The sequence below is a fragment of the Dreissena polymorpha genome, chromosome 5, assembly GCF_020536995.1.
Source record: "Dreissena polymorpha isolate Duluth1 chromosome 5, UMN_Dpol_1.0, whole genome shotgun sequence".
Lineage (NCBI taxonomy): Eukaryota > Metazoa > Mollusca > Bivalvia > Myida > Dreissenidae > Dreissena > Dreissena polymorpha.
In genome coordinates this window covers 106,050,145-106,073,576 of record NC_068359.1, presented here as the reverse complement: position 1 = coordinate 106,073,576, position 23,432 = coordinate 106,050,145, and the positions used below count along the sequence as shown (strand labels likewise).

General features: G+C 35.4%; 1 protein-coding gene across 5 annotated transcripts in view; it reads left to right on the top strand.

Annotated features, from left to right (window-relative positions):
- The first annotated feature begins 221 nt into the window (after positions 1-221).
- Positions 222-23,432, top strand: part of LOC127881860 (kinesin-like protein KIF20B) — a 113,444-nt gene continuing 90,233 nt past the window's right edge. For 3 of the 5 annotated variants that reach the window (XM_052430029.1, XM_052430030.1, XM_052430026.1), the window contains exons 1-5: positions 222-352; positions 3,494-3,617; positions 9,951-10,063; positions 15,616-15,874; positions 17,664-17,851. In XM_052430029.1, coding sequence (XP_052285989.1) covers positions 3,500-3,617; positions 9,951-10,063; positions 15,616-15,874; positions 17,664-17,851 — 678 coding nt within the window. In that variant the 5' untranslated portion in view covers positions 222-352; positions 3,494-3,499. Of the gene's footprint in view, positions 353-400; positions 616-744; positions 977-3,493; positions 3,618-9,950; positions 10,064-15,615; positions 15,875-17,663; positions 17,852-23,432 lie in introns of those variants that run through there. The other 2 variants (XM_052430027.1, XM_052430028.1) reach the window with 2 other exon arrangements.

Sequence of the window (23,432 nt, the reverse complement as noted above, 5' to 3'; positions counted from 1 at the left end):
GACAACATGTGAACATTTTCACGTTGGTATTAAGTCAGTGTACATGAAGTTTTTTCAAGCGCTCTGTTTTAATGTGAGGATATACGTATAACAATAAACATGCAATTGCATTTTTCGCATTTCCAATGCTTATGAATGGTAACAATAAAATATTCCGCCCCTCTGACAAAATTACTGTAACCGCGTCAGCTGACGGAAATGATTTGCCATCGCCTATGCGCGGAACCAGTCAATTATCGGTTCGTTTAATGCGACATTCTTTCGGCTATTTTTGCTTTGGGTTATTATGAAAACTTAGTTTTGATTGGATAGATCCATATTTGAAAGACGACGGCGGGGAAAAACAAAAGAGGTAAATGGAAGGAAACTTTTGTATTATTGATCAATAAGTATTTTGTTATTGGATCCATGTGTAATATTTTACCTGCACCTGACTTGAACTCTAACAATTGCTGTGTTTAATATGACAGTTCTAAAAGGCATTTGCAAGAATTTGAGGTTCCGAAATTTTGTGTTTTCTGAATCTGAAAAATTACGTTGAAATTAAAGAGTTTTTTTTTCTAATAAATTTCACAGACATAAATTAACTGCAACGGTGATCATGCATGTTTTTAGGTACGTATATAAACGTAAAACTAAGGTATCTACACACGCTAGTCCAACTTGTTGATGCTCTCTAATATTAAGCTACTCATTAGCCTCTGAACCTATAAGTTCGTGCACCTTAAACTTCAAAGGCATATCTTTCATGAAAAATCATTAAACAATGACTAAACTTGATATATACTTTATGATTTATCTTTTGTTTAACAAATAACAAGTGAAATATGTTGGTTGACAGATAATATTAATGGAGTTACGTTCCTTTCAACATTCATGTACATCGTAGTCTGCGTCACACAGAATTACCCTATAAGATCGTGCACCGATTTTGATGACGTCACAGCGAGGCCTTAAGATGTGTTTATAATAACCGGTATATTTGTTTGTGAAAATGTGTTTATTTGTATTAAATATGTGTTGTTTTAGATGAATTTCGTGAATAAACTGTATTGAAAAGAATGGTTTAAACGAAACTAGTATTCATAAAAACGAAATATGAACTGTGATAACTGTATTCAGAGGTCTACATAAAGTGTATTTACTCACGGAAAATAGCTAAATAAAATTATATTTCAAATGGGGGCATAAAAGGCTGTCACCCCTTCTAATGACAGTTGTTTTGTGACAAAATCCCAAATTGACGCAGTGAGAACCTTTATCGCAGTAGGCAGGTCACGATCTTAACATATGTTCTAGTGTCGTCATTTGGGGTTAAAATTTGCCGCATACACATCATTCTTTAATGGTATTGTAATGCAAAGTACAGAGAGCACAATACATTTTCGAGACGGGCTTCCAAGGGAAACTACTCTAACAACATTTTACGATCAAAACATAGACGTCTGGTGGAGGAAATGTGCAGATTTTAAACATTGCTCAAGCTATTTCTTTGGAACGGGGTCAGAAAAACGGACAATTTATATCATATTTATTGTTTTTTCCTCATAATTGTTGTCTTATCGGCTCTGGAAATTGTCGCGGTACAAAAGTGAACTGTTTTCGGGCACACGCGTTCGAATGTTGCTTAGAAGTTTACGTCATAAAAAAGAACACGATCTTATAGGGTTGCACGAAGTTATAGGAATAGAGGATATATTTGTAATATGTGGAACGTACAACGGGCGAAATACCAAAACAAGGGCAGCAAAACAATGGTGGAAAGTTTTCCTCCTTTGTCTATATTGTTGCGCAAGTATTTTGTACGCAACATTCAAGCCCGATATCAGACAGTAAATATCAACGGATTTCAATAATATTTACATACCTGTGTGGATAATTCATTTCTCGAAATGTTCCGCAAGAATTATGTAATGACACTTTGAATTATGCACACCTAAGCAATTTAAATATCTCTCGATTCGCTCGCTGTGTCAGTGTTGATATTTGTTAATAACGCAGCCTCGATGTAAACCATGTGGTTTAAATGTGAAGAATAAACGGCGGAAAACACAGTTTGCGACTTTGCGTTCATCTGTTGTGGCGAAGCGCGTTATATATATGAAATTGGGAAACATTATAAATATGATTATAAGAACAGAATTAAAATTATTAAAGTATGTTTGACAGCATTTTTATATTATAAAGTGCTAATTTAATGTGTTCTTACAATGAAGACAATGTTAAGTTAATATCCTTCCACATTCATATTGAACTTGCAATAATCTATATAGATTCTTAAATATACCATTTAATCATAACCTCTTTAACAGTAAGAATTTAATTCAGTATTCTTTTAAATTAAATATCATATGGTGAAAACATTAACAAATATTTATATAAAAAAACGCTTTAGTGGTCTTGCTATGTCAATGATGTATTAAATAGAGTTAAAATAATTTATTTCATTTCTTTACCTTTCAACATCTTCATGATCTTGCACTTCAATGCTATTTCAGTAAACTGTAAAGCGTGACAAACATAATAAAGCAGAATATGCATATGAATCTGATTTTACACAGATCCACTAACATATAAATCATATCATGTTTGTCTCTTTCCATTTTCGAACGATACTCATCTTAAAATAGTTAAATGCATTAACTTTGTGAGTAACGGTAGACTAACTCCAATTTCCCAACACTGATTTCCGTGATGCACATTCACTGTGAAGATTTGTTATAAATATTTGTTGTTTTTATCTCAAACGTATTTTGCGTTAATTGACACACGCATTAAATTATTCCGTAATAACCATATGATATCCGTTGTTAATTTGAATGTTATTTATCATTTTCGACGCTCATCGTAAATTTCTCGTCTGCTTGCCGCCATCTTGGGCGTGTGTAAAAACAGGCGTTTACAATCGGGATACATCGACTATCGTCGGTATCCTCCGCAATATAGAGAGAGATGTGGATAGCAACGTAAAATCGTATTCGGCTAAATTCGCGAAAAATACGTTAGTCAGTTGTTGTTCGGCGACGACTCGGCACTCGTTCGAAATTATTGCTAAATTACATTGTAATCTTATTGGCTTCATTGGGAAAATTTTGTCTTTTTTGGGAAATTTTAATCAAATTTTTGGGAAAAAACGTAATTTTTTGCAATTGGGAAGCAGCCGAATATCGGCTGTAATTTCTGGCAAAAAAAAATCACTGATAGTAAAGTGATGTTATTATACTTTTCTGGATTAATTGAGCATTGTTGTTTTTTTTAAAGTGACAATTAAAGATTTGCAAGTTCTAAAATAAATAACGTCTTTTATTTTTTAAGGTACATTAATACAAGACAGAGCATTCAAGACGTACTAAGCAAATTAGGAAAAAAATGTTGGGATTATGCATGGTAAAGAAACAGCTTCTTGGGGTTGCTCAGATAGGTTTTTGCTTTGCAAGTTTTATTGATTACACGAACATAAATTGATTTGATAAATGATACTGTTTTTCTTTAGTCAAAGATGGCTCTGAGACATAATCAACGTGTTACTGCTGACATTGTGCCAATGGAGGAAACAGATGAAGATGAACCTGACAGTACCATACAGCCACTGATGATGCTGAAACGCAATTTAATATGTATGAATGTGATATTTGGTCACTTTGTAATCCAAATGCCAATGAGCTCATACAGAATTGCAAATTCGTACCTGCATGTTTTCTGAAAATGTTTTTCTGTCCAGTGATGGGTGTTCTTTGCAAAAGTGAATCTCAGTGCTTTATACAGGCCATTCAGTGTGTTTTTGGTTCAAATTTGGGGCCTGTATTCATTCCCATTCCTAATGGAAAATGCGTAAAAAAATTGAGGAGGGGGGTACGACCTATTCCGCTAGCTTATTTCATAAGCCAGGGTTCCTATCCAACCTGTAAATTAGGGAAAACCTGGAAAAAGACTCACTTTTTCCAGTCAGGGAAAAGTCAGGGAATTTGGGACAAGTTCCTGAAATCCGGGAAAAATCAGGAAATTTTGTTTGGTCAGACTTTCCCGACTTGTGTCGAAAAGTCCATACAATTAAAACAGCAAATTGATTCCTCTGCATGGCTATGTTAAATTACTTAATAATATGTTCCAATTATTGTTGCAAAACAAACATTAAATGAAAATAAATGAAAAGGCGAGGAAAGGATGGCTGTGAGGGGAAATGGGAAGCCATATATTTAAAATTACATAAATATAATACATGTTATTGTCTGCAACTGGCCAACTGCTATTTATTGAGGGTGTCTAAAACAAGAAATAGGTCGAAACTATGATCCTGGAATTTTTATTTTTTCATCGGGGAAAATCAGGGAATTGTGTTAATAGCAACCCCAGTTAAATTTTAAAATTTGCCATACATTAGTTTTATTAATTTAGCTAGATAGATATTATAAAAAGCTTTCCAAAACAGTTTAAATTGTTAAAATATCCTCACGGGGAGAGAAGTTATGACAATTTTTGTCATGGAAATTTTGTCGATATATTGGAAAATATTGCTACTTATTACTACATAGTTAATTCATTAAATTGCGGCACTGTCGCCTTATTTTATTACAGAGAAATTGTCATAACTTTTGTTCTAAAGAAGAGAGTTCAAATTTGGCAGGTTTATGTATTTTTTCATGCTTTTTTCATTTCTTTACTTAGTTTTTGCATAGTATGAACTATAATGAAAATAATGACACATTATAGTATATAATATAATATCACAACAAATATATTTTTATTTTCCACTTTTTTTTCTCAAATAAAGACATCACAAAATATAACAAAACAACACAACATGTCAATAATATAAAAACTAAACATTCACTGTAGTTGTTACAAGTCCATTTGATAGTGCAAAATCAGGTTTTAATTTGCTTATGTTCTCATTCTGCAGATCACACTTGGTTATGTTCTGCTGTTCACAGAATGGTCCGGGGAACTCGGCAATTGAGTAATATCCTCAGCTGATCCTGAAAAGAACAATGAAATTGTGCTAAAATAAATAAAGTTTTAGTTTTTCAATGTTTAATGTCATATAAATATAAAATAGAACGATTTGTTAAAAATAAAATCCTTCAATGTTAACTAGTGCTGCAACAATATGCCAAAAACTGTATTGCAATATATTGTCAGTTCAAAAACCCGTATTGCAATATATCGCAATATATTGCTAACTTGTACCAAAATTATAACTTGCCAATTACCCGATAATCCCGTATATTCCAGTTTTAAAGCAAATTCTGGTATATATTTACTATAAATGTGCTCAAGAATAACAAGAAACACAAACATTGGCAAATTTTCTTAAGTATCAAATACATTTTGGCATTCGTTACTATTTAAAGATGTGATGAAATAACGTCAAACCGGGGCGTTTTTTTCCACTGTACACTCGTAATTCACCTGATGTGATGTTCCCGTTTTTAGACACAAAATACACCCATACTTTCTATGCCACGTTCTACATGTCTGTATAATTATCGAGCGCTTTTTATTGAGACAAAGGATAAAGCACTTTTTATTTGACGCTAGAATTTTTTATTGTCGCAGTAGCATTTAAATTTGGCAGCGTAATTCCGAAATTCGATATACAAATTTAATAATGCTCAATTCAGAATCGAACAAAACATTTACAGCTGTGCGGAATTAATTCAACGATAATCTGTTCAAAAGCATCAAACGAAAGCTCCGATGTAACAACGCTACTCCGTATAATACACTATCAGAATGCTATTTTTATGGAAAAAAAATGTACACTGCTTTGTTTTGTTTACCTTGTTATCATTATTTCGAATAGCTTTTCTGGACGAAATGTGAATGAATTTTTCTAAAATGTTCGTACCGGTACGATGAAAATCGTATCTCAATACAATATGCGGATTGCGTATTGCGATATATACCGATAAACTGGTATATTGTTTCAGCACTAATGTTAACCATAATTTGTCTCAATCCTAAACCACAAATTATCAGTTACAAATACTACAACATAAAAGACACTGGAATCATTACTGATTCTGAATGTTTAAAAAAAAACACAATTAAATTCAACTGTAACAAGACATTATTCATTATTTAAAATAACAATTAACGTTGTTGGTTTTTAATATTTTCTACAACAAATTAAACTAAAAACAAATAAATGAGATCAAAAACACAATGCCAGTCAATGGTACAAACGTACTGAGTTCGATATGAACAAAATAAATGAAGCATTTCATATGCATTTAACATTACAATTATTGGTCATTTGACATTTAATATATACTTAGAAACACATTAAAGTACTTCGGTTGTGTTTATTTGCATTTGGTTTTACGTATGTTGCATTTTGAGGCATTTTGACAGCAGACTGTTGAAACTCGGTACGAATTTCCACACGACCAATCTGAATGAAATTTGATCATCTGTCTTGTAATGAATAATGGGAAATCAACATACAAAATAACATAATTAAAATAAAAAATAACTTACCATTTGATTGCTATCATTTTTCTAGGTTTATATAAAGTAATTGTTGAAGAAATCACGGTTATCGATCACGCTACCAGCTTAATCAAATTTTCCAATATGGCGCCGCTATTTCGACCTCTGGCCTAGTTGAAAATTCCCAAACATGTGCTTTTTAATGATAAATGTGACGTACTAAATATCGTTTCCGAATTATAATTCTGGTACCAAATGAAAGATCAGAGCTTATATTTTGTGATTTTCTATGCGAAAAAAAACACAAAAAAATTATATTTTGAAGAAACTTTCGTAGACTTTTGGACTACTTTTCGTCGCGTAGAACTAACATAGCATAATTTCGCGAATATCATCGGAAACGTTTTTCATTGGTGAACATAATTATATCAACATCATTAATATTCAAATGACCTTGTCAGGTCGCAAATGTGTTGTAAACAACCGGTTGTCAGCTCAGGTACTCGAAAATGCAGTAAACAAAGGAAATGGGACACAGACGTTGTACTTGAATACAATATAGATTGTTAAGCAGCGAATATAAACTCAATATTATTAAAATTTATATCATATTAAAGAGATTTTTTTTTCTTTCAATCTGCATTTATATTATTTTGATTTTATTTAAGATACTTTATAAAAATAACTTGTAATGGAACCACTATGCAGATTAGCTGATTTTCTTAGATCTTCCACTGATAAGATCTGCTGGGGTTGCTAGTGTTAATACAAAAAGCTGGGAACCCTGTAAGCGGCCCAAAAATCCCCAGCCCACGAAACCTGTCCCAATATTACACTGGTAGATTTTACCGAAGCATTTTTAGCTCATCTATTTTTTGAAAAAAAATTATGAGCTATTGTCATCACCTCGGCGTCGGCGTTGGCGTTGGCGTTGGCGTTGGCGTTGGCGTTGGCGTCGGCGTCCGGTTAAGTTTTGCGTTTAGGTCCACTTTTCTCAGAAAGTATCAATGCTATTGCATTCAAACTTGGTACACTTACTTACTATCATGAGGGGACTGGGCAGGCAAAGTTAGATAACTCTGGCGTGCATTTTGACAGAATTATGTGCCCTTTTTATACTTAAAAAATTGAAAATTTTGGTTAAGTTTTGCGTTTAGTTCCACTTTTCTCAGTAAGTATCAATGCTATTGCATTCAAACTTGGTACACTTACTTACTATCATGAGGGGACTGGGCAGGCAAATTTAGATAACTCTGGCATGCATTTTGACAGAATTATGTGCCCTTTTTATACTTAGAAAATTGACAATTTTGGTTAAGTTTTGTGTTTAGGTCCATTTTATTCCTTAAGCATTAAAGCTATTGCTTTCATACTTGCAACACTTACTAACTATCATAAGGGGACTGTGCAGGCAAAGTAATGTAACTCTGACTGGCATTTTGACAGAATTATGTGCCCTTTTTATACTTAGAAAATTGAAAATTTGATTAAGTTTTGTGTTTAGGTCCACTTTATTCCTACAGTATCAAAGCTATTGCTTTCATACTTGCAAGATTTATGAACTATCATAAGGGGACCGTGCAGGCAAAGTTATGTAACTCTGACTGGCATTTGAACGGAATTATGGGCCCTTTATACTTAGAAAATTGAAAATTTGGTTAAGATTTATGTTTTGGTCCACTTTACCCCTAAAGTATCATAGATATTGCTTTCATACTTGGAACACTCACAAACTATCATAAGGGTACAGTAAAAGGACAAGTTGCATAACTCTGGTTGTCATTGTTACGGAATTATGGCCCTTTTTTGACTTAGTAACTTTTAATATATGGTTAAATTTTGTGTTTCGATCCACTTTACTTCTTAAGTATCAAGGCTATTGCTTTCAAACTTCAAATACTTACATGCTATCATGAGGTTACTGTACCTGGCAACTTTAATTTTACTTTGACCTTTGAATGACCTTGACTCTCAAGGTCAAATTATTAAATTTTGCTAAAATTGCCATAACTTCTTTATTTATGATTAGATTTGATTGATACTTTGATGAAACTACTCTTACCTGACATACCACAATAGACTCCACCCAAACCATCCCCCGTGCCGTCCCCTCCCCCCCCTCCCCCCTCCCCCCCTCCCCCCCCCTATTTTTTTTTTTTTTTTTTTTTTTTTTTTTTTAAGATCATCTCACAAATGACCACCACACCCTCACACTATACCCCCCCCCCCCCCCCCCACCCCACCCCCCCCCCCCTAATTTTTTTTTTTTTTTTTTTTTTTTTTTTTTTTTTTAAGATCATCTCACAAATTACCACCACACCCTCACACTATACCCCCCCCCATTTTTTTTTTAAAAATGGTTATGTTTGAAATACCGTCCAACCATCGCACCCAAACCCCCCCCCCCATCGCCCCCCCCCCAACCCCCCCCCCCCCCCCCCCCCCCCGGATTTTTTTTTTTTTTTTTTTTTTTTTCGCTTTTTTGGAAGATAATGTAATAAATGTCCACAACCCCACACTATACACCCCTCTTCACTCCACTCCTCCCTCCTTTGTGATTGAAAATGAGAGTCCCTTCACCTTTAAAAAGAAAATAGATGAGCGGTCTGCACCCGCAAGGCGGTGCTCTTGTTTTAAACAAGCGATGTCATTGGCTTTGGTTTTCCAATCTTCCAATTAAAATTCTTCTGGTGCTTCGTGTGCAAATGATGCCTTCGTGAAGCATAACATGAAGATTATTGAACGAAGGAACGAGTCTCACAAAATCTCGGAGATTGAAAAACAAATTTAAATTTGAACGGTTACAAACAGCAATGGATATAAATCAGAAAGTGATACCACTGTCTGAAATGGTATAGAACAGGGCTCAACATTAACTTAAAAACCAACTTGCCCTGCTGGGCAAGTACTTAGAAAATCCACTTGCCCTGAACGTAATGCCACTTGCTAAAACATGAAATATCACATTAACTGTAAACCTCTTTTATTTAAAAAAAGATAAAAATGATACACCACAAAACCTTTTTTATTTTTGCACATTTAACAAAATGATTTCAGCAATTACAGTCTAATTAAAGTCTAAATTAAATGATCTTTGTTCTTTTTTGCACTTGCCTGGGCGGACAACTACATTATAAAATAACTTGCCTGGACCCAACTTTTACTTGCCAGGGGCAATAGGACAACTGTTAATGTTGAGCCCTGTGGAAGATCAACTGTCTTGGTAATGCTAAAATCGTATTCCATGTGGAAAAGAAAAAAGAACTACGGCAGTGTTTTTTTGTGTTCAAAATGGTGGCGAGTATCGGGCCCCATTCCCAGTGGAAAATGTATATATCTTTCCCAACAGGGACCTAAAAATTTCAAATTGAAGGTTTAAAAAAAATTGCAGAGACTCTTGACCGACAAATCAGTAATATGATTTTGCTGGCCAATCAGTTGTACAACTTCTGCTATATTTGTATGTATAGTATTTAGTTCCTGTTACTTCTGAGTATCATTTATTCATTAATTTGCAGCTGACTTTGGACGTCCTAGTGTGTTAGAACCGCCTGTTCCGAGTGAACATATGCCTGTGTATTTGCGAATCAGACCATTTTCCAAAGATGAAACAGAACGAAATGAGGACCAGGTAAAATTTTGAAACGCAAAGATTCTTTCTGTCATGCCTGTTTAAATATGGTGAGTTATATCGGAAACCAAACGCCTGTGGTGGAAAGTATCCTTGAAAATGATTTTTCCTCAATATTTTAAAGGGGCCTTTTCACAGACTTCTTGCATGTATTAAAGTTTGTCATTAAATGCTTTATATTGATAAATGTAAACATTGGATCTAAATTCTAAAAGGTATTTTATGTAAGAAATCCTTATAGTATCACAAACTATAACAACAACAACAAAACTCTTCAAACTATTAAATCGTTTCGCTTTGCAACACTTTATATTTGTCAGGTTTTTAAATCGTCAAAATATGCATATAATGGATATTTTAGAGCATAGTAAATGTTCAGTATTACTGTTGCCTCACAAATATCATAACTACAACCAAAATGTGAAAATTTTGAACTATTTTTTATTTATTTTGTGAACCAACATTAAAAGGCCCCTTTAAAAGTTTAAATTGGATAATTATGCATCTTGATTTTAATGTTTGTGTACTTAATGTCTTGGTAAAGTTTGATAATTATGTGAATTTTTAAATATTATAAAGAGCTCTATTGAATTAGTCTTTCAGTGCTTTCCACAGGATTTTTGTCAGGCGCCACGGGGCTGATAGGGGTGGTTCGGGAGGGGTGTCCCCTCGCGACTTTGATTTTTTTAAATTTAACGTGTCAATTCACGTTCTGTGGTGTGTTATAACTCAAAGAAAAACAGAGTCAAAAGACGTCATTTGGTGCGCTATGACTCTTCAAGAAAATCCCCCAGTCATTTAAAAATATATATATTTTTATCCAGGTTTTCCGAAGGAAAAAACTGGTTATTAGATTGGCGAATGCGGGCGGGCTGGCTGGCGGGCGGGCGGAACAATCTTGTCCGGGCCATTACTAGGTTTAGGTCCAGGGGTGTGATTTTTCCGCGGATTTCCGCGGATCAGGTTGCCCCGGATGTCACTTCTGAGATTTGTGTAAATTCGTTTTAAAAAATGTGGGGGAGAGGGGCTACCACCGATTCCCCGGAAGTATTTCATAAGCGGCCCGAAATATCCGCGGCCCGCGAAATCTCTCCGCATTTTACACTGGTAGATTCTGCCTAAGCATTTTTAAAACGAGCCATATAATTGGCTGTCGTTTCCCAATCTTCCAATTAAAATCATGTTCTTAAAATGCGCTCTGTGATTTGTTTGCAAATGGCGCCATTGTGAAGAGAAAATTAAGATTATTGAAATAACAAATAGCAATCGAATAAACGACTGACATTACCTAGTCTGATAGGAATAATGAAATTTGTTTGTCAAAAAAAAGACTACGTTTTAGATACAAGCAACACATATTTTGTTAAGAAATGTGCCCATTGAATTTGTGTCACGGAAACCAGTGTTTGCAAATTGGAGTGTAGTCTACTCGCGAAGTAAAACAATTTAGAGAGTATGGTTCAAACATGGAAATAGACAAACATGATTTGATTTTTATATGTCTGTGGGTCTGTGTATAATCAGATTCATATGCATATTCTGCTTTATTATGTTTGTCACGCTGTTCAGTTAACTGAAATAGCTTTGAACTGAGTGAAGATGTGAAATGCAAGATATTGAAAGGTAAACAAATTAAATATATTAATTTAACTCAGTTAATACATCATTAACACCAGAAGAACACTCAAGTGTGTTTGTTTATATTTAGTCTATTAACTGTCATTCAATACATTGAAAAACTGCTGCTATTGATCACAATAAATACTTACTTAACTGTTTACTTTGCATCCCCAGTATGATTAATGTGAAGTTTAACAGGTTTTTATAAAGAAATATTGTTATGAAGTTCAAAAAGTTGTTTATTTTAATGTCTGTTTTTATGTTTGTCATTGCGTTATGTGCGCCATTCGCGTAGTCATAATCAGTCAACAGAATTTTCCTCCCCTCTGACTTTGCCTCAATCACACCCCTGATGTAGTTCATTGTCAGATTTTAAAATCATTTGGCACATGTGTTCACCACCATTGGACGGTGTGTCGCGCGAAATAATTACGTCGATATCTCCAAGGTCAAGGTCACACTTTGAGTTCAAAGGTCAAAAATGGCCATAAATGAGCTTGTCCAGGCCATAACCATGTCATTCATTGTGAGATTTTAAAATCATTTGGCACATTTGTTCACCATCATGGGACGGTGTGTCTCACGAAAGAATCACATCAATATCTCCAATGTCAAGGTCGCCACGACTAAAAATAGATTTATTTTGAAACAAACTTACAAAGGGGGTTAATTTTGTTTGTTCATTTCAAAAGTTCAGTTTGAGTTGTCTCCCTTTATCAATTTTTTTTCACAATGAAAACCTGGTTTTGTGACAATTTTGTCCCTTGTTTTATATTGTTTTATTGTTTTAAAACTTTCCCGCACTGATAGTAAAATCCCGACTCAAATGATTCCCCAATACATCCGTTTCAACCCGACTCTATTACTGTATACTTACTTCTTTTCAAGTTTCTATTTATTACCCGATAATTCCGTTTATTCCGTTTTTATAAATCTCTTTCTGGTAAATATTTACGATAAAAGCTCTCAATTATTTCTTTAACACAAACCTTGCCATCTTTCGATAGTATCAAATAAATTTATATTGACTATTTATAGATTTCATGAAATATTGCCTCTGAACATGCGTCTATCCCCTGATGTGTTGTGTGCTTGTTAAAACGCTCAATACACGCACGCTTTCTAAGACTATGCAAATGATGCGACGTTGTACATGCTGCATAATTTTCGCGCTCTTTTTAATTGAGAAAAAGATTCGACACAAAATAAATTTGCACTGCTAATTTGAAGCAAGAATATTTTAACGTTGCGGTAACATTTACATTTGGAAGTGTGTTTCGGATTAAAAACGCGTTAACATCGACTTACAGGAATGGGTTTCGGATTACACATTTAATTATTCCTATTTTAGATTTCAACAAATGTTAACATTTGCGTTATGAATTTAACGATAATTTGTTTAAACAGTTTACGAGTCGAATAAATGTTTTGACGGAATTATGCATGAAATTCACGTTGTCCACAAGGATTACGGACGGTTGCCGTCATCAGTCTTCTAAGTATCGATTATCGAACAAAACATTTAGAAGTGTGCGTAATTAATTCAACAAAAATTTGTTAAAGCGCATTACGTGTCGAATAAATGTCAGAAAAACGAGGTGAATCAGTTCTATAAATGGACAATATACATGTACTGGAATTAAATTGTTATGTAACCGGGAGTTATTTGCACAACCAGCGATTTTCCTCCTTCTTTATAAAGTACCGGTAAACGGTACTTTCCCAATGGAGCGAAAATTTCCAAATTCCCAATCGGCATCTGAAAAAATCCCAATAGGCGTCTGAATTTTTTCTCAAAACGACTGAAAGTTTCGTAACAAAACCCAACTTTCGGCGAGCGAACAAAGAAAATCGTATAGTTGTGTGTAACCACGCGCTCGATTAATTTCGTGTTTTATTATTCAGCGTATGCAATCAATAGAGTCGTTACTGTTTTCGGTTCTTTTGTCAGGCAGCCAGCGTACTGTTTTATGTCGGTTTGTTACCTTGCCTCTGTGGGAAGGGTGTTCAGTCTAATGAACAATCTTTGCACAAACAATCGGAACTGTCTATCACACGACACATTGACAGCACTAATGATGCTGTGCAGAGAGGGATGCCAGCAACTGATAGATGATCAAACATCAAAGATTGTTGAAATTTTCAAAAAAATGAAAGACAGAGACATTGCTTTCGAGAGATTAAAACAATTTGTAATTGATTGTGTGTGTTCTTTATAATATTTTGTTAATTATTTCAACTTAATTACTTAATGGTCATTAAGGCATGCCCGCAAATGATTATTTTAATGGGTATGTTCAATGAAGTATAAACTGTATGATGTATTCAATAAGACCCAAACTTCACGACGCGATTTTCCCAATTTAAGGATTTCACGACTCGATTTTTCCCAATTTTGAGGTTTTCACGACTCAATTTTTCTCAATTGGACCGGTACGGGTACTTTTCCCAATTGGGCAAGGAAAATCGCTGGCACAACATACTCGCTATATTTAAGTAATTTATTGTTTATCCCTTGCAATTAATTTCTCGTGTTAATTATGAGTCATAGGTAACACTTGTTTCCAGTAAAAAGGTGTGATGATGATACCCGAAACCTTCTTTAATGTACTGTACTGTACTAGTTACCGGTTTTATATTACGTAAATGGTACAACTTCTTGCTAATCAAGCTGCGATAAACTGTTTTTCATGCCCGACGTCAATATAAAAAAAAACGCCCTCATAAGCATTCGCGTAACGGATTGGACGATGAACATCACAGTTTGACGACTGGAAAGATACCTGATAGATCCTTGTCAGCATTTAAATGACCATGTAATGTGGCTAGAATAATCGATACACGCGTCTTATCAGTGGATTATCCATTACCCCATGTGGTGTTTATGGCAATTACTTGTGAAAGTAGGTACCGAGTGCTCTTTTAAAACAGGAAATATTGATACACTGATAGAGAAATCTTGATTTTTTTTTTACAATCTCCACTTTCTTTTACTGAAAAATACACTGATCGGAAAATTTCAAGCGCCCCGGCGACTCTGATTTCGAAATTCAAGCGCCCCGGCGAGGGATCTTTAAATGGCCTGTGGAAAGCCTTTCTCTTATAAGAATACTTTTTGAGCAAAAAATTCCAAGTAAGAACCTTGCATTTTCCCCAAATTGTCAGAAAAACCTGGTGAAATTGGAAAATACAGAAAAATACAAACAGAGGAAACATAATGTGCATGGTGTTGTGTGAGAGCTAAGTGATTATAGATTGGGTCAAATGAATTGGAATTCATAAATAGTCCATCCCCAGCTGTATAGATTGGGTCAAATGAATTGGAATTCATAAATAGTCCATCCCCAGCTGTATAGATTGGGCTAAATTAATTGGAATGCATGAATAGTCCATCCCCAGCTGTATAGATTGGGCTAAATTAATTGGAATGCATGAATAGTCCATCCCCAGCTGTATAGATTGGGCTAAATTAATTGGAATGCATGAATAGTCCATCCCCAGCTGTATAGATTTGACTAAATTAATTGGAATGCATGAATAGTCCATCCCCAGCTGTATAGATTGAGTCAAATTAATTGGAATGCATAACTTGTTAGGAATGCATAAACAGTTCATCCCCATCTGTATGAGTCTTCCTGTATGTAAACTCATATTGACCATATTAGGGCAAAATGTGTTTGTCTTATGAGCTTATTTAATTTCATACATATTTTACTGTGAAAATTATGAAAACGACCAAAATGGTGAAAATAGCAAATTATATAATAACACAATATGGTAACGTTTTCAATATAATAATCATGTCTGAAGTCAAATTTGAATTTCATGTCATGGAGTTTTCCTAATATTTGAGAAATTTACTGGTAGGTGGCTACACAAATGAAATTGTTATGTTAGCTTGTGGAATTTGTAGAAAGATATGTTGTGTTTAGGGATGTTACATTGTGGAATCAGACAAGACGGTTGTAACCCATCCACCAAAGGACTCTCATTTCTTCAAGAATATGACACGAGGACTGTGTAAATCAACCACAAAGTACACCTTCTCACAAATCTTCAATGAGAACACTTCTCAAAAGGACTTCTTCAACTCAACAATGCTAAACTATGTCAAGGACTTCATCGATGGACAAAATTGTTTGGTTTTCTCTTATGGTGTCACAAGTTCTGGTAAAACGTACACAATTCAAGGTAAATCTAAAATTCATTTCTTAAGTGTTGAGCATTCCTGTAATTATTTGCCAATCCATTCTTTTTTTCCACCCAAACTCGTACTCCTGGAGAAGATATATATTTTATAAAATTCTGCTTCATTGAATCTGAAGATAATTTCATGTAGATTTTCAACTACCATTCAAGTTATAAAAGAGGAATGTTAAATGAGTTTAAGCATTATTTGTTTAAAATCTTTGCACATAATTTTCAACCCCTGACTTCTCTTCAATCACACCCCTTATGATTTTATTTGCGTATTCATGTCAATATGCCCCTTATCAAGAGTGCCAATCAAGATATTTATGCCCCCCTTCGAAGAATAGGGGGTATATTGCTTTGCTCATGTCGGTCGGTCCGTCCGTCCACCAGGTGGTTGTCAGACGATAACTCAAGAACGCTTGGGCCTAGGATCATGAAGCTTCATAGGTACATTGATCATGACTCCCAGATGACCCCTATTGATTTTGAGGTCACTAGGTCAAAGGTCTAGGTCACGGTGACCCGAAATAGTAAAATTGTTTTTGAATGATAACTCAAGAACTCATACGCCTAGGATCATGAAACTTCATGGGTAGATTGATCGTGACTCGCAGATGACCCCTATTGATTTTGAGGTCACTAGGTCAAAGGTCAAGGTCACGGTGACCCGAAATAGTAAAATGGTTTCCGGATGATAACTCAAGAATGCATACGCCTAGGATCATGAAACTTCATGGGTAGATTGATCATGACTCCCAGATGACCCCTATTGATTTTGAGGTCACTAGGTCAAAGGTCAAGGTCACGGTGACCCGAAATAGTAAAATGGTTTTCGGATGATAACTCAAGAACGCATATGCCAAGGATCATGAAACTTCATGGGTAGATTGATCATGACTCGCACATGACCCCTATTGATTTTGAGGTCACAAGGTCAAGGTCAAAGTGACCCGAAATAGTAAAATGATTTTCGGATGATAACTCAAGAACACTTTTGCCTAGGATCATGAAACTTCATAGGTACATTGATAGTGACTCACAGATGACCCCTATTGATTTTCAGGTCACTAGGTCAAAGGTCAAGGTCACGGTGAAAAAAAATGTATTCACACAATGGCTACCACTACAACGGACAGCTCATATGGGGGGCATGCATGTTTTACAAACAGCCCTTGTATAAATTGATGCTTAAAAAATACACTGTATGAATATTTTTTCACAAATTGAGAAAAGTACAGGTTCATTACCAATTGGGAAAAATAAGCTTTAAAAAACCTGAAATTGGGAAAATTTGCGTCATGAAATATTCAGATTGGAAAGTATGTTTTTTTTTTTATTGCTTATGTATTTTTGCACAAACCAATTTGATTATTCATTTACATGCATTTTGGCTTGAACTGTTCAGTTTCAGTGCCCATTTTAGTTGTTCACTTGCCGATAATGCACTTTTGGAATTAAATTGACGACATTTCCCTTCTTTTGAGGAATTTATCAGACAGCTTGGAATTTTGTAGTTTTTCCTCCTTTTGAAAAGTACCTTATAAGGGTACTTTATAAAGAAGGGGAAAAAATGCTCTATAAGTTATAAACATGTAACAAATTGTAAAAGATTGAATGCAATCACAAAGCACTGATGTGGCAAAGCCATGCCAGGTAAACAATTTTAAACACAAAAATAGTATTGGGATGGCTCTTGTTCAATTAAAAAACCAGCATTATAATTATGTGAACAATCAGATAATCTATAGTGTACTAGCTACAAATAAATACAATGTGTTTTGTGTAGGCAATCCCAAGGATGCAGGCATATTGCCAAGAGCACTAGATGTGCTGTTCAACAGTATCCATGGTAAGCAATGGAATGGCATGGATCTGAAACCCCAAATGTTTACTGAAGTCGTGCGCCTCTCACCAGAACAGGAGCAGCATGAAAAGAGGATGAAGGAGGCCACACTCAAACTCAGTCTAGATGATGTATGTACTTTAGCATGTTTTTTTTTCGTTCAAATTTCCATTCCCAATGGACAAAATATAAATTCCCCAAATGGTATTTTGCGCAAAAAAAACAACACTTACTTCCCAATGTTAGTCAAAATGACGCCATTTTTCCCAATCCAAAGGGACCCAACCCCATTCCCATTATGGAAGAAGTATCTAATAGTGAACTTATCTAGGGGTAATTATGCCCACTTTCAATGAAGCAGGGTATAGCGTTTTTCACTGAGAAGTCTCATAGCCAGCTCGTCGTGTCGTCCGCAGTCAGCCGGCGTCGTGCTAAAACCTTTTCATTTGCTCTAAAATCAAAGTGCTTCCATCTACAAATTTGAAACTTCATATGTAGATGCACCTTGATGAGTTCTACATGCCACACCCATTTTTGGGTCGCTAGGTCAAAGGTCAAGGTCACTGTGACCTCTAAAAAAATAAATTCTGACAAGCTTTCATTAATTTAAAAACTGCACCCGCATCCGAGCGTTGGCACTCGTTATGCGGTGCTCTTGTTTTATTTACATTTGCATTCTCACCCCCTGCAATATGTTTCTGCATTTTTTATGCTCCCCCAAAAAATTTTGGGGGGAGCATATAGTCGCCGCTTCGTCTGTCCGTCCGTCCTTCCGTGTGTCCGTCCGTGCACATTTTTTGTCCGAGCTATTTCTCAGCAACTAATGAACGGAATTCAATGAAACTTTATGGGAAGCTTCACTACCAAGAGGAGATGTGCATGTTATCAGCAGGTTCTGGTCGGATGATTTTTAGCTCATCTATTTTTTGAAAAAAAATTATGAGCTATTGTCATCACCTTGGCGTCGGCGTTGGCGTCCGGTTAAGTTTTGCGTTTAGGTCCACTTTTCTCAGAAAGTATCAATGCTTTTGCATTCAAACTTGGTACACTTACTTACTATCATGAGGGAACTGGGCAGGCAAAGTTAGATAACTCTGGTGTGCATTTTGACTGAATTATGTGCCCTTTTTATACTTAGAAAATTGAAAATTTTGGTTAAGTTTTGCGTTTAGGTCCACTTTTTTCAGAAAGTATCAATGCTATTGCTTTCATACTTGCAACACTTATTAACTATCGTAAGGGGACTGTGCAGGCAAAGTTATGTAACTCTGACTGGCATTTGGACGGAATTATGGGCCCTTTATACTTAGACAATTGAAAGTTTGGTTAAGTTTTGTGTTTTGGTCCACTTTACCCCTAAAGTATCATAGATATTGCTTTCATACTTGGAACACTCGCAAACTATCATAAGGGTACAGTGAAAAGACAAGTTGCATAACTCTGGATGTCATTTTTACGGAATTATGGCCCTTTTTTGACTTAGTAACTTTGAATATATGGTTAAATTTTGTATTTCGATCCACTTTACTTCTTAAGTATCAAGGCTATTGCTTTCAAACTTCAAATACTTTCATGCTATCATGAGGTTACTGTACCTGGCAAGTTGAATTTTACCTTGACCTTTGAATGACCTTGACTCTCAAGGTCAAATTATTAAATTTTGCTAAAATTGCCATAACTTCTTTATTTATGATTAGAATTGATTGATACTTTGACAAAACTACTCTTACCTGACATACCACAATAGACTCCACCCAAACCATCGCCCGTGACACCCCCCCTACCCCCCCCCCCCCCCCCCCCCCTATTTATTTTTTTTTTTTTTTTTTTTTTTTTTTTTAAGATCATCTCACAAATGACCACCACACCCTCACACTATACCCCCCACCCCACCCCCTCCCCAAATTATTTTTTTTTGAACGGTTAAAAAACAAAACTATTTATTTGGATTATTTTATGTTTGAAATATCGTCCAACCATCGCACCCAAGAATCCCCAACCCCCCTCCCCCCACCCGAATCCCCCCCCCCCCCCCCCCCCCCCCTAATTTTTTTTTTTTTTAAGATCATCTCACAAATTACCACCACACCCTCACACTATACCCCCCACCTCACCCCCCCATTTTTTTTTTTTGAAACGGTTAAAAAACACAAATATTTATTTTTATTATTTTATGTTTGAAATACCGTCCAACCATCGCACCCAAGAATCCCCACCCCCCCCCCCCCCATTTTTTATGTCCCCCACTATAGTAGTGGGGGACATATTGTATTTGCCCTGTCTGTTGGTTAGTCTGTTCGTCTGTTGGTTGGTCTGTTTGCGCCAACTTTAACATTTTGCAATAACTTTTGCTATATTGAATATAGCAACTTGATATTTGGCATGTATGTGTATCTCATGGAGCTGCACATTTTGAGTGGTGAAAGGTCAAGGTCATCCTTCAAGGTCAGAGGTCAAATATATGTGGCCCAAATCACTTATTTTATAAATACTTTTGCAATATTGAAGCAACTTGATATTTGGCATGCATGTGCATCTCATGCAGGGCTTCCGCTGTCGTTCGCCAAATTCGCCGTTGGCGAAAATTTCGCAAATTCGGCGAATAAAATTCTCAGTTGGCGAAAATGCTCGGCGAAACGTTTTTAAAATTTGGCGAATAAAATTCTTGGTTGGCGAAAATGCTCGGCGAAACGTTTTTTGCCTGTCAAGTACCATCCCAGATAGAAAACTCTTTAAACCGTCGACTGTGCGTCAAAACATCATCGTGTTATTAACCAAAAAATTTGATACGCAGTCTGCAGCAACACCGGTCAGAACCGGTCATCGAAACAAAGGAAACTTGCTGGTGCATTGTGTACTGGCAGTGACGTCACCATCTATGTATAGAACGCTTGCTGGTGTGAAAACAAAAGGTGTTATCGAACATTATGTCAATACCATGGGCCTGGCAAAAGCATTTAACAAAAAACTATTTCTTCACAAAAACACATGAAATCTTGTTTCAACAGTAATTTCAGAGCATTTCTGTTTAATAGTTTCATTATTATAATATTTTGGGAAAGGTAAAGTTTGATTAAGAAACCAACAATTTCGGAAATAAAAAGTATACCATTCACTCGTTGTAATATACTTCGGATATGTTTAAAATTCGGACATTTAAAGATACGGACATTTATGTGTTGGTTTGTTGTTGATAGTTTGTAAAACTATGTTTATCATATTTCAGGCAACTAGAATGGATGGTGGCAATTATCTGGGCCTTTCTGTCAAGAAATATGCGTGAAAAACATATATTTATTTGAGCCTAGAAATCATCCACCACTTACAGAAAATGTTCTAACAACAGAAGCTGTCAAAGCTGATGTATATCATATCCAAATGACCAAATATAACTGTTTAACAATATGAAGTGAGAGGCTTTGAAAATAAAGCATCTTTAGTCTTGATCAACTGTTATGTTTTGCAAAGATTGAAATATGTGCTCAAGAATGAATATCTTTAATATAATGAAAATGTGCTTATTTTGTAAACAATGTGAACTGAACATGTGTTAGATGTATGTATAAACTGATATTCTGTTATGTAGAATAAAAGTATGATTATTACATTGATGTATGTATATCTAGATGTATGCATATCTATAAATGTTTTTTGTTATAAACTGATATTCTGTTATGTACAATATTTTACAAGGATGATTATAGTAATAAATATATTTAAGCTTCATATTGTAGTTATTTGTGTTCTTACACCCCTAGACTTTCACGAGGCGGTCCCAAATGCTTGGCTAAAACTTTGGCTACAGTTTCTAAAATTTGGCTACAAAAAAATCCAATTGGCTAAAATGTTGGCTAAAGAAATTTTTGAGCCAGGGGAAGCCCTGCTCATGGAGCTGCACATTTTGAGTGGTGAAAGGTCAAGGTCATCCTTCAAGGTCAGAGGTCAAATATATGTGGCCAAAATCGCTCATTTTATGAATACTTTTGCAATATTGAAGATAGCAACTTGATATTTGGCATGCATGTGTATCTCATGGAGCTGCACATTTTGAGTGGTGACAGGTCAAGGTCATCCTTCACAAGGACAAGGCCATCCTTCAAGGTCAAACGTCATATAGGGGGAGATTGTGTTTCACAAACGCATCTTGTTTTTTCCTTTTTTTCGCATTTTTGGAAGATAATGTAATAAATGTCCACACCCCCACACAATGCACCCCTCTTCACTCCACCCCTCCCTCCTTTGTGATTGAGAATGAGAGTCCCTTCACCTTTAAAAAGAAAATAGATGAGCGGTCTGCACCCGCAAGGCGGTGCTCTTGTTTTACAGAGTTACGGCCCTTTGAAATTTTCCATTAACTGTACATATAGTGCAATTCTGGTCCGGGCTATTTCTCAGCAACTAATGACGGGAATTCAATGAAACTTTATGGGAAGCTTCACTGCCAAGAGGAGATGTGCATATTTTCAGCGGGTTCTGGTCGGATGATTTTTCACAGAGTTATGGCCCTTTGAAATTTTCCATTTACTGTACATATAATGCAATTCTTGTCCGGGCTATTTCTCAGCAACTAATGACCGGAATTCAATGAAACTTTATGGGAAGCTTCACTACCAAGAGGAGATGTGCATATTATCAAAGGGTTCTGGTCGGATGATTTTTCACAGAGTTATGGCCCTAAGTCTAAACATATTCAAAATTCAAAAAGATTTTTTTTTTCGTTGCACGCATGTCGCTAATATTCTTAGATGGCGGACAATGAAAAGGAATTACAATGCTCAGCAAAAATGACAATTAAAAATCAAATTATCAATGGACATCATATAATAAGCATTGATTAAGCGTTTGTCATTTGACGACAATGTCAGGGCTCAACATTAACGGTTGTCCGATTGCCACTGGCAAGTAAAAGTTGGGTCCGGGCAAGCTATTTTATAATCCAGTTGTCCGTCCGGGCAAGTGAAAAAACAACACAAAGAAAAACGTGTGTTTCTGTGATAAAATAGTACAAATAATCACGAACGATTTTCCAAATGCACAAATTTACCTCGGCTATAGAAGCGAAAACGCAACTTTTTACCAAAATGGAAAAGTTAGAAAAAGACGGAGGAGAATGACTAATTATTTCATTAATAATCAAACATTGGCACAAATAGACATTTATACTATAATTAGACTTTAATTGATGTAATCATTTTGTTAAATGTGCACAAATAAAACAGGTTTTGTGGTGTATCATTTTGCATTTTATTAAACAAATATGAGGTTAACAGTTAATGTGATATTTCATGTTTGGGCATGTGGCTTTATGTTGAGGGCAAGTAGATTTTCGAAGTACTTGCCCGGCAGGGCAAGTTGGTTTTTAGGTTAATGTTGAGCCCTGAATGTTTTTGCATGATTGTAAATTTTCAGGGCTATATCTCAGATACAAAACAAGCTTCCAACATGAAACTTCATGGGTGTATTGATATAATCTTATAAGAAGTGATTGCCCTATGATTTTTTAGTATTCTACCATAAATCAAGGGATAAGCACCCATCCATAAACAATATTTATTTGCTTATGGATGAAGGTTATCATCATAACGCTGAAATTTGGCTACTACTTTTTTTCCTTGGCGCCAACGTAGCATGTAACATGAAATTATATAGGTGAAATATCAGTTGAAATGTGGTTAATACTCGATGTAGCCATCCCTTCAATAAAATAGGTAC